Below are 13226 nucleotides of genomic sequence, written 5' to 3'. Positions count from 1 at the left end.
CGTCCCTGTAATGGAGCGAGTTGGCTCTTACTCCCTACACTGAGCACTGGGATTGGTCCAGGCGGCTGCTGTTAATGAGCCTCGGTGTTCCCTTCTCTGTCATGCTGGGGGTTTCTGGCTTGCCGTATACCTCGCTTCTGTTTTATCTGCCCGTGTTTCTGCGTGGGATCAGAGGGGAAATTGGGAAGCAGGTTGGCAATGTGAAGGCAGCAGCAGCATCAGTCTGTCCATGCGTGCTGTAGAAAAAGCTGACATGCTAACCCAGTTATGTCTATACTCAGCACGATTTTCATCAGACAGATTGAACAAAGACTGAAAACTGCTACCTTTGATTCCTTCTAACCAAGGTCGCCTAATGATGATGGAGTTTCCTTTCTGTCTATCATGTAATATAGTTTTCTTCTTCTTCCTCATCTTTTTTTCTCCTTTATTTTATTTATTTATTTATATTGTTTGTTTTATTGGCATGATGCTATTTCATCCTCCATCAGCTGTTGGCAGTAATGTTGGTACTGTGGCTTGTTTTCTTTCGTTTATCTCACAAATATTTTGAAGAAAGTTCATCCATCTGTTTTATTGCCCTCAGCTGTGGATCCTCTGCACTTTAAACTTAGGGCTGTATTTCTGGGGCCCTGGGGCTAGCACGCTGCAGAGTCTAGTTGAGCGGTTTGAAATTTCATCACTCAGATTGTCTAAAAATCTCGGTTTTTATGTTCTTATCTACCCTTATCTTTGTTTTTCAGTGGCAAATGACTCACTCATGTTGTTTGAATGTAAACAGCAAGTGAAAAACAAAGCTTTTTTTTGTCCACTCAGGAACAGTAGAATATGAAAACAGCACATTTGACACATTATAAGCTTTTAGATTTGATTTGGTTTAGAAAACAGTTGTTTGCTAACAGATATGACAAAAAATTAGCATTTGGTCAGCCATGTAAACCGCTGAACAAATGGTATATTACACAATGGTGCCATTCTGCCATTTGTTTGGTATTTTTGCTGGGCAGGTGGTAAACAGCAACTTTATCAGATGTTTTCCAGCAGTCACGTGTAGTGAGGCTGAAACAGGACTAAAATTAAGCACCACAAAAACAAAACAATGAGCTAAAAGACACTAAATGCTCTGCAGAGCAAAGGAAAACCAAAGAATTGATCATTTGCTCTGGGTTCATCAGTGTAAGTGAGCACTTTCACATTGCACAGTCATGGCATTTGTCCTTATTAAGAAATAATAAAATTATTGATCAGTGCTGCTTATTGTTCACAGTTCTGCAACAATAACAATCTAAACAGTAGCACTAACGACTCAGTCACTGTTCATTACGAGCTGTGGCCTTGCTGGATGAATGTTTAAATTTTACACATGTTTTTCCTCCTTCAACTACAAGCTACAAGCTGGTCTTACATATATACAACAAAGATGCTAAACAGGCTTGTACCACTTTAGGAAAAGAGCTGGACCTCACAGTGCAGCACACAGATGACTTTACATGCCTCCCCTCTCCAGGCTAGTGAGGTACTGGAGACCTAGTGGGAACATTCGTTTGAATGTGTAAGAATTTCCATGTTTTCCATGGTCATAAATTCTTCTGTGTCGTGTGTCATGGTAGGGTTTCCTTGTCTTTGCACAAACAGAGCCTCCTAGGAAAGACTGGGCAAGAGAGTCTATGCTAATTTCAGTGTACTGGCCTGTAGTGAGGAGCTGAAATCTTTTCAGCCCTTTTGTCAGACAAAGATGCCAAAGTAGATGTTAGAAACTAAATTGCCCAATATGCCGTGGGACCTATTAACATAGTTATTATCATTACAAAGAAAATTTGCATAGAAATAAATTCATCACAGGCTTAAAAGTGCTCTTAACAGTACTTGGGAGTGACTGCTAAGGATACCCTCAAGTGCAAACCAAAAGAGAATACTGCTGACAAGCAGCAGCCCTCTCAGTGAAAATTAAAATCCATCAGTATAACTGGGTTTTTTTCAGATATTGAACAACACATCATGCTGTCAACGCCGTTCAAGGTCACATAAAATTGTTTCATTGCTCATTCAGCTGGTCCTCCCGCCCCCCCGCGGTAGATTGTCTAAAGGCCTGATCACAAGTAAACAGGCACCTGTTGTGTCTAGGAAATCATGAGAGGAAATCAGTCCAAGGATCTGCTCCAGTACTTCAGGAGCAACACATGGAGGAAATCTCCCTCTCCCAGAGATGCCTCACTGATGCTCCAGGGGTGGCAAGTCAGACAAGATACTGTCACACGGAAAGCTTTTCTGGAGGAGGAAAAAAAAGAAAGATTATCCATCTCCCTTGGATCTGGAACAGAACATACTGCACAGTCCCACAAGGATGGGGACTGCATATTGTATCCCACTGCCTCCTGTGGCTGGATTCCCACGAAACAAGACGTGGATATAAATGCTCAGTACACTCAGTTCCTCTTCTGTGCTTTCTTATATTTCAGGTCATCTTAAAACGGATTCAGTATTTTTACCCATCACTGTATACACAATCCATCACTGTCACAAGTCTAACACAAGTGTTAGGGATCTTTATTAACGGTGTTTTCCAAGACTGTAGCAAGGCATATATCGGATGCCTTTATGGTGGAATGGCCAGACCAAAGATATTGCTCAATATGGCAGCCCAATGTGAGTGGGCTGAAAGGAACCTGAATGACCCAGATCATGAGAAGCATGTGCTGAGATAAAATAAAGACTGAACCCGTTTAGCCACAGTTCTCAATGATGTGAAAAAGAAACCAGCGACTGACCAGTAATAATAATAATAATAATAATAATAATAATAATAATGGATACTTTATTGATCCCCATGGGGAAATTACTTGTTTTTCTCTGCATTTGACCCATTCACTCAGTGAAGCAGTGGGCAGCCCACTAAGCAGTAAATGTGTTGATTGCTGTTTCACGGTTCAAGATTGTTCCAAAATGATTGTTGTTCCATTTCCCCTGATCTGGCTGTCTGTTGGATATACAGGGAGTGCAGAATTATTAGGCAAGTTGCATTTTTGAGGAATAATTTTATTATTGAACAACAACCATGTTCTCAATGAACCCAAAAAACTCATTAATATCAAAGCTGAATGTTTTTGGAAGTAGTTTTTAGTTTGTTTTTAGTTTTAGCTATTTTAGGGGGATATCTGTGTGTGCAGGTGACTATTACTGTGCATAATTATTAGGCAACTTAACAAAAACCAAATATATACCCATTTCAATTATTTATTTTTACCAGTGACACCAATATAACATCTCCACATTCACAAATATACATTTCTGACATTCAAAAACAAAACAAAAACAAATCAGCGACCAATATAGCCACCTTTCTTTGCAAGGACACTCAAAAGCCTGCCATCCATGGATTCTGTCAGTGTTTTGATCTGTTCACCATCAACATTGCGTGCAGCAGCAACCACAGCCTCCCAGACACTGTTCAGAGAGGTGTACTGTTTTCCCTCCTTGTAAATCTCACATTTGATGATGGACCACAGGTTCTCAATGGGGTTCAGATCAGGTGAACAAGGAGGCCATGTCATTAGTTTTTCTTCTTTTATACCCTTTCTTGCCAGCCACGCTGTGGAGTACTTGGACGCGTGTGATGGAGCATTGTCCTGCATGAAAATCATGTTTTTCTTGAAGGATGCAGACTTCTTCCTGTACCACTGCTTGAAGAAGGTGTCTTCCAGAAACTGGCAGTAGGACTGGGAGTTGAGCTTGACTCCATCCTCAACCCGAAAAGGCCCCACAAGCTCATCTTTGATGATACCAGCCCAAACCAGTACTCCACCTCCACCCTGCTGGCGTCTGAGTCGGACTGGAGCTCTCTGCCCTTTACCAATCCAGCCACGGGCCCATCCATCTGGTCCATCAAGACTCACTCTCATTTCATCAGTCCATAAAACCTTAGAAAAACCAGTCTTGAGATATTTCTTGGCCCAGTCTTGACGTTTCAGCTTGTGTGTCTTGTTCAGTGGTGGTCGTCTTTCAGCCTTTCTTACCTTGGCCATGTCTCTGAGTATTGCACACCTTGTGCTTTTGGGCACTCCAGTGATGTTGCAGCTCTGAAATATGGCCAAACTGGTGGCAAGTGGCATCTTGGCAGCTGCACACTTGACTTTTCTCAGTTCATGGGCAGTTATTTTGCGCCTTGGTTTTTCCACACGCTTCTTGCTATTGTTCGATGATCACGCTTCAGAAGCTTTGCAATTTTGAGACTGCTGCATCCCTCTGCAAGATATCTCACTATTTTTGACTTTTCTGAGCCTGTCAAGTCCTTCTTTTGACCCATTTTGCCAAAGGAAAGGACGTTGCCTAATAATTATGCACACCTGATATAGGGTGTTGATGTCATTAGACCACACCCCTTCTCATTACAGAGATGCACATCACCTAATATGCTTAATTGGTAGTAGGCTTTCGAGCCTATACAGCTTGGAGTAAGACAACATACATGAAGAGGATGATGTGGACAAATTACTCATTTGCCTAATAATTCTGCACTCCCTGTACTTCACAAACATTAGCTGGACTTTCCTTCTTGACATGTTAGAAAGGCAGGGTCTGTTTATCTGAGCTTTTTGTTGCCAAACCAGCGTTATATCCAGCGGAGGCAATCGAATGTCACACACCACACACACAAATGGTTCATTGAAAAATCGTCACGGTGAAACATATGTGTTATATGCTGCATAAGGACCCCATCTATTCATCCATGCATCCATCCACCTTCTTAACTGCTGATCCAATTAAGAGTTGAGGGGAAGCCTATCCCAGCTGGCACCGTAGCTTGATACACCATCATCTCATTTATGCCATTCGCAAGTTGAGGTTAGACAATTCTGGTTTGAACAGCAGACGGTGAGAAAAGAAAGGCGTGCCAAGCATGTAGGTTTATTTCTTACCATTGTAGCTGTCATTGTTGGCAAAGACACAATCTGCAGACATTGTGTGTTTCTCTGTTTTACAGGGGAGAGCATGAACGCTTTACATAATTTCCTTAGGGACAATTAAAGTATTCTGATGCTGATTTAACCTACTATTAAGAGAAGGGCATGAGGACTTATTCAAATGAAAAAAAATCAAAATGCCAGAAAAACCTGTTTTTGTTTGTTATTGTCTGTAAGAGTGATAAGACAAGTGAAACGCAACAAGCTACACAAAACCTGCTTGAAAACTTTCTGAATGGACTGTACTGCACATGCTTTAAAACGAGTGTCAAGTGCAAGTATTTCTAGTCGATAGTTGAATTTATAGTGCCTCTGCTATTTCCTCTTGCAGAATCAGCCCTCATAACTACAACCCGTAATGAAAGCTTTTTTCTAAACAGTTTGAATAGTCACGAGTTATTTCTCCATCTGGCCACACTAAAGGTGAATTATTTATGCTTCTGTTGCTTCTATTAACCTTTAAAATTCTTTACTCCCATAATGCTTACAATTTTCTCTTGTTGAGATATTTCCCTGTATTCTCACAGGTCTACCTGAACAGATTAAATATTTTGTTGAATTTGTGAATGATTTGAACGTTTACTGTCACTGAGCCGACCGCTTCTTTTCAGTCACCCAGTCTCATCTGTGGTCAGATGAATGTGGGTCAAAAACTCATGTTTCCTCCCATCACACATTAAGACCTCTCTCCCAGAAGAGACAATTAGAGTGAGAAACCTGTGTTGGCTCAGTAAACAAATAAAATTTCAGATATGTAATAACACAGAAGTGTGACTTGAAGCAATAGCAGAAGCCACTTCTGACACCTTACCAAGCGGGTTCCTGATTAAAGCTGCAGCAGACATAATAATATGACAAATGGCTGCAGGTTTTCATACGATCGGAGCCATTCTGTTCTTCTGTGCAGCTGTTAATAGAAAAGGCACTCGTGTAATAGTGTTTAAATGCAGCTTCTTCTTCTTTTTTTTTTAAATTTTGAAGCTGGGCACAGCTTGAAGTTTGAATGCAGCATTCGAAGGCTCTTTCTCCCTGGAGTTTCATGTGCCAGGAAAAGAAAGGCTCTCCTCTGGTCCCCAGTGAAGCAATTTGTTGAGGCAGCACACATACATTACACATCCAGGGTTCGGTGTCACTTATTATAGACAGGTCAGATCCTGATTGAAAGGTCGGGATATAAAAAGCAGCTCTGATTTGTCTCTTCCCTCTGAAATCCTACTCACACACTGAGGAGGAGGAAGTGCTATGAATCATTATTAACAGCACGGAGGACTCTCAGGGTGCGCCTCAACGGCGACTTCACAACAGCAGTGCTGTAGTAGTAGGTCATCCACAAATTAAAACCAGGAATAGTCCTATAAGCAAATGCCACTTTGAGATTTAGGGGATTGGTGACTTATGGTCCAACGCAGTCAGCTGACTGTGTTTCTTCCAGTGATAGATGAATCACAATGCTGCATTTATCATTAAGCAACAAAAATTAATACCTTGCTACATCGTTTTCAGTTCCTTTGCCACGTTTTATTTTTTTAAATGCAAAAAATTGAAAACATAACATACACAACTGTCCATCTGGCTTACAGTTTGATGCATCTCTTCTTCTGGCCATTTCAAATACAGGGAAATGCCTGACTTTGGCGCCTCATTCTTGGTATTCTAATGAATGACAGCAGTGCCAACAGCAAGCAACAAAGAATACTCTAACTTGGCTAAAAAGTAACCTTATAATGAACTGATGGTTCATCAGTGATACGCTCGATGAATTACACTGAGTGATGCTCCTTCTGAGCTTGACTTTTTACATGGCTTTTTTTTTCCACCTGTAGTGACAAATAATTTGCATTATTTTTCACCTACTCGACTTCAAGTTCTTAAAACTATGTGGCTTTAATTTATATTTATATTTAATTTAATTGATGTCTTTCCAGTTCAAGGTTGTTCAAGGTTGGTGTTAGAATTTGAATAAAAATAGTTCTTGAAGCTGTGCATTGTATGGTGATATGTCTGTGAAGGTTCTCAGTCATCCAGGTCATCGTGGTCCAAAGAGCTTGGAAAGAAAAGCGTCTCGACACCAACTAGGGAGGAGCAGGAAGACAAAGGCAACAATACTGTCATCCCCTATGTAGCAGGTTTATCAGAGAAACTCAGGAGAGTCTTCTCCATTCTCGTGTACTTCAGACCCAGCCACACACTCAGACAAAAGCTGGTTCATCCCAAAGACAAAACTCCTAAACACAAACTTAACAATGTGGTGTATGCTGTACAGTGTAGCGAGGAATGCCCAGACCTCTACACTGGAGAGACCAAACAGCCACTTCACAAGCGCATGACACAACATAGAAGAGCCACCTCCACAGGACAAGACTCGGCTGTGTTCACATTTTGGACAGAGAAGACAGATGGTTTGAAAGAGGAGTGAAAGAAGCCATCTATGTCCACTGTGAGCGACCATCTTTAAACAGAGGCGGTGGCTTACGATACCAACTGTCTGCCATCTATAATCCAGTTTTAAGAACCCTTCCCAGACGCCTTAACGCCCACTCACAACCTTTTGACGTCAGGAAATCGCATGATAGGGTGTCTCACAGTGGGTTCATCTGAAACCTTGGCTGATTGTGACTTTACACCCATTTTCACACCTTGGCTCGTGTGATTAGGTAGAGGATCATTGGGGCGTCCATGTTCCTCTTGGAGGACATTCCCATAGGGCTTAAATCTGGAGACTCCATTTGACCCTAGAGCTGAAGAAGCTTCTCAGATGAGAGGTGAAACGTCTTGAAGCAACTTAAAGAAGTCCAGACGCTTTTCTTTCCAAGCTCCTTAGATTGTATAGGGACTGCAATTTAACTTTTGCAACTTTTAAAATAAAATCTTAATTAAAAATGACAAATAGCAGACACTTTTTGTTAATTCTAAATAAACACAAGAAGTGCAAAAGACGTTCGGCAAATAACCATAAACATGACACAAAGCATTAGACCTTTATAATTAAAAACCCATAAATTATAGTTGCAAATCTACCCTGAAGTGTCCTCACTGAGGGTGGCAGTGCACAGATTCTGTTTTCAGCTCACAGTTATCAAATAAATTGCATGTTACACACTAGCTTGCTCCTTTGTAATAAAACAGTGTGGAGGAAAAAACGTGGTTCTAACATTAAAGCGGGTGAGCACACCGGTCCGTGCCCTGTATGTTTTCAATTTAACCCTTGTTGAATGAATGTGATTATGCAAATGACAACAGGACATCAAAAGACAGCTGTCCCGTTTTTTCTTTATAGTCAGTTGATGAGATGCAGTTGGAATTCAGGACTAAACTGTCCTCTATCATAACAGCAGTCAACTCACAAGCTAGGTCTTTGTTTGGAATATAACAAGTCTCCGACTGTGCTCAAAGAAAAGCTGACTTTGACTTTTTTCTGGCTTACACACATACGGCTCGGACTGCGTGTACACTCAGAAAAATTATGGTTCTTAAATGGTTCTTCAGATGTCTTCATGGTTCTTTAAAGAACCATCATACGTCAAAGAACCTTTTTATTTTGTGGATGGTTCTTCAGCTATTACAAATGGTTCTTTAAAGAACAAAAGGTTCTTCATCCTTAGCAATCTAAGTTTGATGGTGTAAATGGCATAAATATTTATTCACTATAATGAGGCTGTGAATTATACTGTGTGTTTTCTTTGTGTGCATGTGTGTGCGAAGGGGGAGGGCGGGATACCTGGCAATAGGAAGCTGAATATTCAAATAAAAGTTAGAAATATTTGCAAACAGTAGACACAATACACACATTCAAATACTGTACTTTAGTTTTAAATTTTAATAAAGCATTACTATTTTCTACTCCAAGGCATTGCTTTTGAGATTATTATATATTTTTGAAAATATAGCATAATGATAATACTAGTTATTGTAAACTTTACAAACCACCCAGCAGTATGTAAAGTCAAATTATAAAATACAAGTAAATAACAATTGCAGAACAGAATGTCAGTGTAATGAACACACACTTCGTTTTGACAAAGCGCACTGCTTAGGTAAATGATCTGAGTAGTTGTTCATCACTGAGCAATTTGTTAATATGTGTTTCGAGCCAAATAAATGACAGGGAGCGAGAGAGTGACGTCAGAACACGTCATACTATAACCTCCCGGGAGCGGACGGAGGGGTCCGTCGTTGGGATGCGCATGCGCAGACAGAGTGTGCGAGCGGCGGGCCTTGACCTTTCGGGAAAAAAAACCTCACGGACGGTGACAGCGAAACGGATAACAGTCTTCAGTACCTTCTGGACTTTGAAGCTGTGGATTCTGGGACTGTTAGAAAAGGTAAAACATTTTCATTAAAACCTTATTACTGTTTTGTTTTTGTTACTCGTCATTGTAGCTTGCTGTTAATGTTGTGCTAACAGTAGCGATTAGCTAGATACGTTAGCCGTTGATGTCAGCGCAATTTAGTATCCAACTGTTTTCTTAACAAAACCACTGTTATAATTAAGTGAAGCTGCTCCCAGCTAATTTGAACCTTTGGCTTCTAAAATATGTGGTTCAATTGCGTGCTGCGTACATAACCTAATGTCAGCTAGACCGAAATTAAAATTTAATATATTGTTAAAGTCACTAAAATGGCGCCTGAAGCCTGTTGTGAGCTCTGTGTCTGCTCTAGAAACTCTGAAATTCTGTAGATCTGAGCCGTACATTAAATACTCACATGAACCTGTACTTTGAATTCTGTATGAGCTGTATAAAATGCAGCTATGCATAAGAGTTTTGAATGAATAATTCGATTAGATAACTCTTTATTGTCTAATCAAATTATATAGAAATGAATATAAATGTGACATGAGAAGGTGTGTCTTTGACTGTTCCTGCATAACTTAGTTTCGGACTAGTTGACAAGTTATGCTCCGGTCATTTGATGTTTCCAAGATAGATGTTCTTTTGTAATATAGTTAATTTTTTTTTATATTTCATTTATCCACCATCATAAATCATACATACAAGCTAAGAAGAGGTCGTTATACTAACAAGAGGTATCAACGCTGGGCCAAAGTTCAGCACATGGGTAAAGTTTGTAATCCAGCCAGGGTGTAAATATCACTCAGCAGCCAGAGCTGAAGCAGGTAGCATCAACAGATAAATCTACTCTACCCGGCTTAAATCACAAGAGCACCTCTGACCAAAAAGCTGTAGATTTTTCTTGTTTGCACAAATTAATCCAGATTCACATTAATTGTGTTCACAGCTCCAACAAAATGAGGAAGAGGAGGGGGAGAAACACAATTAGGTTGAATTACAATTGGATGGAAGGCGAGGACAAGGAGAAGGAAGCTTAGGATGAGGAGGAAGAGAAGCAGCAGGAGCATCTTTAGGGCTCCCTATGATGAGGTTTGTTTCATTAATATGGTCCTCTCACAAAGAAAGATGACTTGTTTTAGTTCACCTACTTCCTGTATTAAATAGTGATGTGCAAAATGTTGTGAAAAACCATGGAGCAGGTATGTATAGTGCATCTGCAGGTAAATGAACATCAAATCTCTAAGACAGACTGAAATCTGTATATTTATCACCCTTATGATAAAACCCACGTCAGCCATTGGTTTATGGACTTTGTATTTTGAAGCCTCAACATTTGCTTTATTGCTGTTGCTATGTTGGGACCATATTAGGATGAGGGATCAGAATCTGGAGTCATGCACACTATTGTTTCATTTAGTGTGTATCCATAAGATTCGTACAGCAGATCCAAGTTGTGCCTTGAAAACAGGAAAGTCGTCTGCATAGAGGAGAACTGTAATAGCAGGCTTTTACAAAGTGAGGCTTTGTGCACTCGTTTTACTTCTGTCACCCTGTTTTGATGCAGATTTCACTTGAAATCAGGCAAGAACTGGACTTATTTTTTATAATGTGTTCTTGTGAATTAATTGTGTATCGCATATGTTTGATTTGACTTTCTGCAAGACAACAGTCGTCCACTGGCCAAAAAAGTTTTCCAAATACCTCCACGTGATCTAGCCTGGATTTAGAAAAGAATAGCACAAAAAATCTGCACCTCCTGCTTCAGATGAAATTTGTGTTTCTGTGTTCAGAGGCAGCGGTGAGAGGGGAGACCTCGGCTCATCCAGCTGGAGAGCCTGACCAGGACGAGTCGAACATTAACTCAGCTCTTCCAGGGCACCCTGCAGACTCGGCTGTTGGCAACAACGAGGGATGACGTGAACGCCAAACAGGAGTCCATCACAGGTCAACTGCAGGTATGCGAGTCAGACCTTCTGAGGAGGGTTTCACTTCTCTCTCTTCTTTATAATTGACTCTTTTCTCTCTCTTTCAGCTCCTTGTCTCAGAGTGGGAGGGGTTTGAAGCACAAAGGGAGGAACTTGTCGTTTGGTTGGCTGATATGGATGTCTGCCTGAGTGAGGTTGACCAGCTGACAGGAAACACCAGTGAAAAACTGAAACAACTGCAGGTGTGGGCTTGTTTTGATATGACATATATTTGATATGATACATACGTCAGAGACATTATCCTAAACTGAACTAACAAAGGACCATGAGTACAACATGAAACGTACATTACATAGCGTAAGGCTGAAGTTCATTGATCATTTTAATCATAAACTTGTTGAAATATTTTTACTGAACATGCAAACATCTGCTGATGAAAATGTGTTGATTTATTGGTCTGTTATGAAGCTATTGCTATTTCTAATGTGTTTTATCACTTTCTGATGTTTTATTAATTAAACAATACATGTATTATTTGTTGTGTTATCTGTAGCTATAGTATTTATATATATTTATTTATAGTATAGCAAATATATTTAATTATTACTGTTTAAAACACTAACTGACCCAAGACTTTGTGGACTGGTGCCAGCTGAACTACCTCCAGATCAACGCCAGTAAAACCAAGGAGCTGGTGGTAGACTTCCGCAGGCACAAGCATTCTCCACTGCAACCACTGAACATCCAGGGTATGGACATTGAGGCTGTGGACAGCTACAGGTACCTTGGTGTTCATCTGAACAATAGACTGGACTGGACTCATAACTCAGACGCCCTCTACAGGAAAGGGCAGAGCAGGCTGTACCTGCTGCGGAGACTCAGGTCGTTTGGAGTGGAGGGCCCACTCCTGAAGACCTTCTATGACTCTGTGGTGGCTTCTGCTATCTTTTATGGTGTGGTCTGCTGGGGCGGCAGCATCTCTGCTGGGGACAGGAAGAGACTGAACAGGGTGATCCGAAGGGCCAGCTCTGTTCTAGGATGCCCTCTGGACCCAGTGGAGGTGGTGAGTGACAGGAGAACGGCGGCTAAGCTGTCATCCCTGATGGACAACGTCTCCCACCCCATGCAGCAGACTGTGACAGCACTGAGCAGCTCCTTCAGTGGGAGACTGCGGCACCCACGGTGTGGGACGGAGAGATTTCGCAGGTCTTTCCTCCCCACTGCTGTCAGACTCCATAATAAAGACTTTAACTGATCAAGCACACACATCCATACATATGCAATAATACTAAGTGCAATAATCCTATCTGTCATCGTTGTATTTTTACTCAGTTGTATATAGTATTTGTATTTGTATTCTATTCTTATCTTATTGTATATTTATTTTATTTTATTCTACTGTATATAGTATTTTATTTTATTCTATTCTGTACAGTTGTGTACTGTATTTATTCTTATTGTATTCTAATTTTTGCCTCATAACTTTTGCACTGTCCACTTCCTGCTGTGACAAAACAAATTTCCCACGTGTGGGACTAATAAAGGTTATCTTATCTTAATATGTGACATGTATTAGTAGTGATGTTGTGCTGAGGGTTAAAATGCGTTTTTGTCTTTTGGTAACTACAAAATGACAATAAACCATTAATATATGTCTATGCTGTGCTAGTATTTATTTTGCCCTACTCAAATTCAATTTATGATGCATTTTATTTTGAAAGATTTAAAATGGTTTTTTAAAGAACCACTCAAAAAAGGTTCTTTAAAATGGTTCTTTTAAAGAACCATTTGAAGGACCTTTTTAAAAATGGTTCTTTAAAGAACCATTTTTAAAAAGGTTCTTTGAAAAACCATTAAAGGTGCCCCAAAGAACCATTTCTTGATGGTTCTTTGGGGCACCTTTAAAGGTTCTTCAATGAACCACTGAAAGAAATGGTTCTTCAAAGAACCATTGTTTGAAAGGTTCTTTGTGGCACCAAAAAGGTTCTTCTATGGCAGGGGTGCTCACACTTTTTCCGCATGTGAGCTACTTATAAAATGACCAAGTC

At 40.4% G+C, this 13226-nt stretch overlaps 1 protein-coding gene and 1 pseudogene across 3 annotated transcripts; both read left to right on the top strand.

The window, feature by feature from the left end:
• Positions 1–6874: 6874 nt before the first annotated feature.
• LOC147329930 (uncharacterized) lies at positions 6875–7615 on the top strand (annotated as a pseudogene).
• Positions 7616–9149: 1534 nt separating this feature from the next.
• Positions 9150–12810, top strand: LOC147329929 (uncharacterized). 3 transcript variants are annotated; one of them, XR_015129049.1, is made up of 5 exons: positions 9150–9283; positions 10200–10342; positions 11044–11208; positions 11286–11420; positions 11811–12808. XR_015129049.1 is itself a non-coding variant. In XM_086291348.1 (5 exons), the coding sequence occupies exons 4-5, from the start codon at positions 11352–11354 to the stop codon at positions 12431–12433; spliced, it is 672 nt and encodes a 223-aa protein (XP_086147474.1). In that variant the 5' UTR covers positions 9150–9283; positions 10200–10342; positions 11044–11208; positions 11286–11351; the 3' UTR covers positions 12434–12810. The 3 variants fall into 3 exon arrangements, 2 of the variants coding, with proteins under 2 accessions (XP_086147474.1, XP_086147475.1); XM_086291348.1 differs by having other exon boundaries at positions 11831–12810; XM_086291349.1 differs by lacking the exon at positions 9150–9283 and having other exon boundaries at positions 9927–10342; positions 11831–12810.
• The last annotated feature ends 416 nt before the right edge of the window (positions 12811–13226 follow it).

The sequence above is a fragment of the Aulonocara sp. 'chitande type north' Nkhata Bay genome, linkage group LG5 (assembly GCF_057382095.1).
Source record: "Aulonocara sp. 'chitande type north' Nkhata Bay isolate Kocher_YH1m ecotype deep benthic linkage group LG5, A_spYH_male_GT1.1, whole genome shotgun sequence".
NCBI classification, from domain to species: domain Eukaryota; kingdom Metazoa; phylum Chordata; class Actinopteri; order Cichliformes; family Cichlidae; genus Aulonocara; species Aulonocara sp. 'chitande type north' Nkhata Bay.
The sequence above is the reverse complement of the archived record's forward strand: the minus strand, read 5'-3'. Positions and strand labels throughout refer to the sequence as shown.

Coding starts and splice junctions, on each gene's coding strand:
- LOC147329929 (XM_086291348.1), top strand. CDS start 11,352: ATGGATGTCTGCCTGAGTGAGGTTGACCAGCTGACAGGAAACACCAGT. Junction 11,421..11,830: donor AAAAACTGAAACAACTGCAG/GTGTGGGCTTGT, acceptor GACTGGTGCCAG/CTGAACTACCTCCAGATCAA.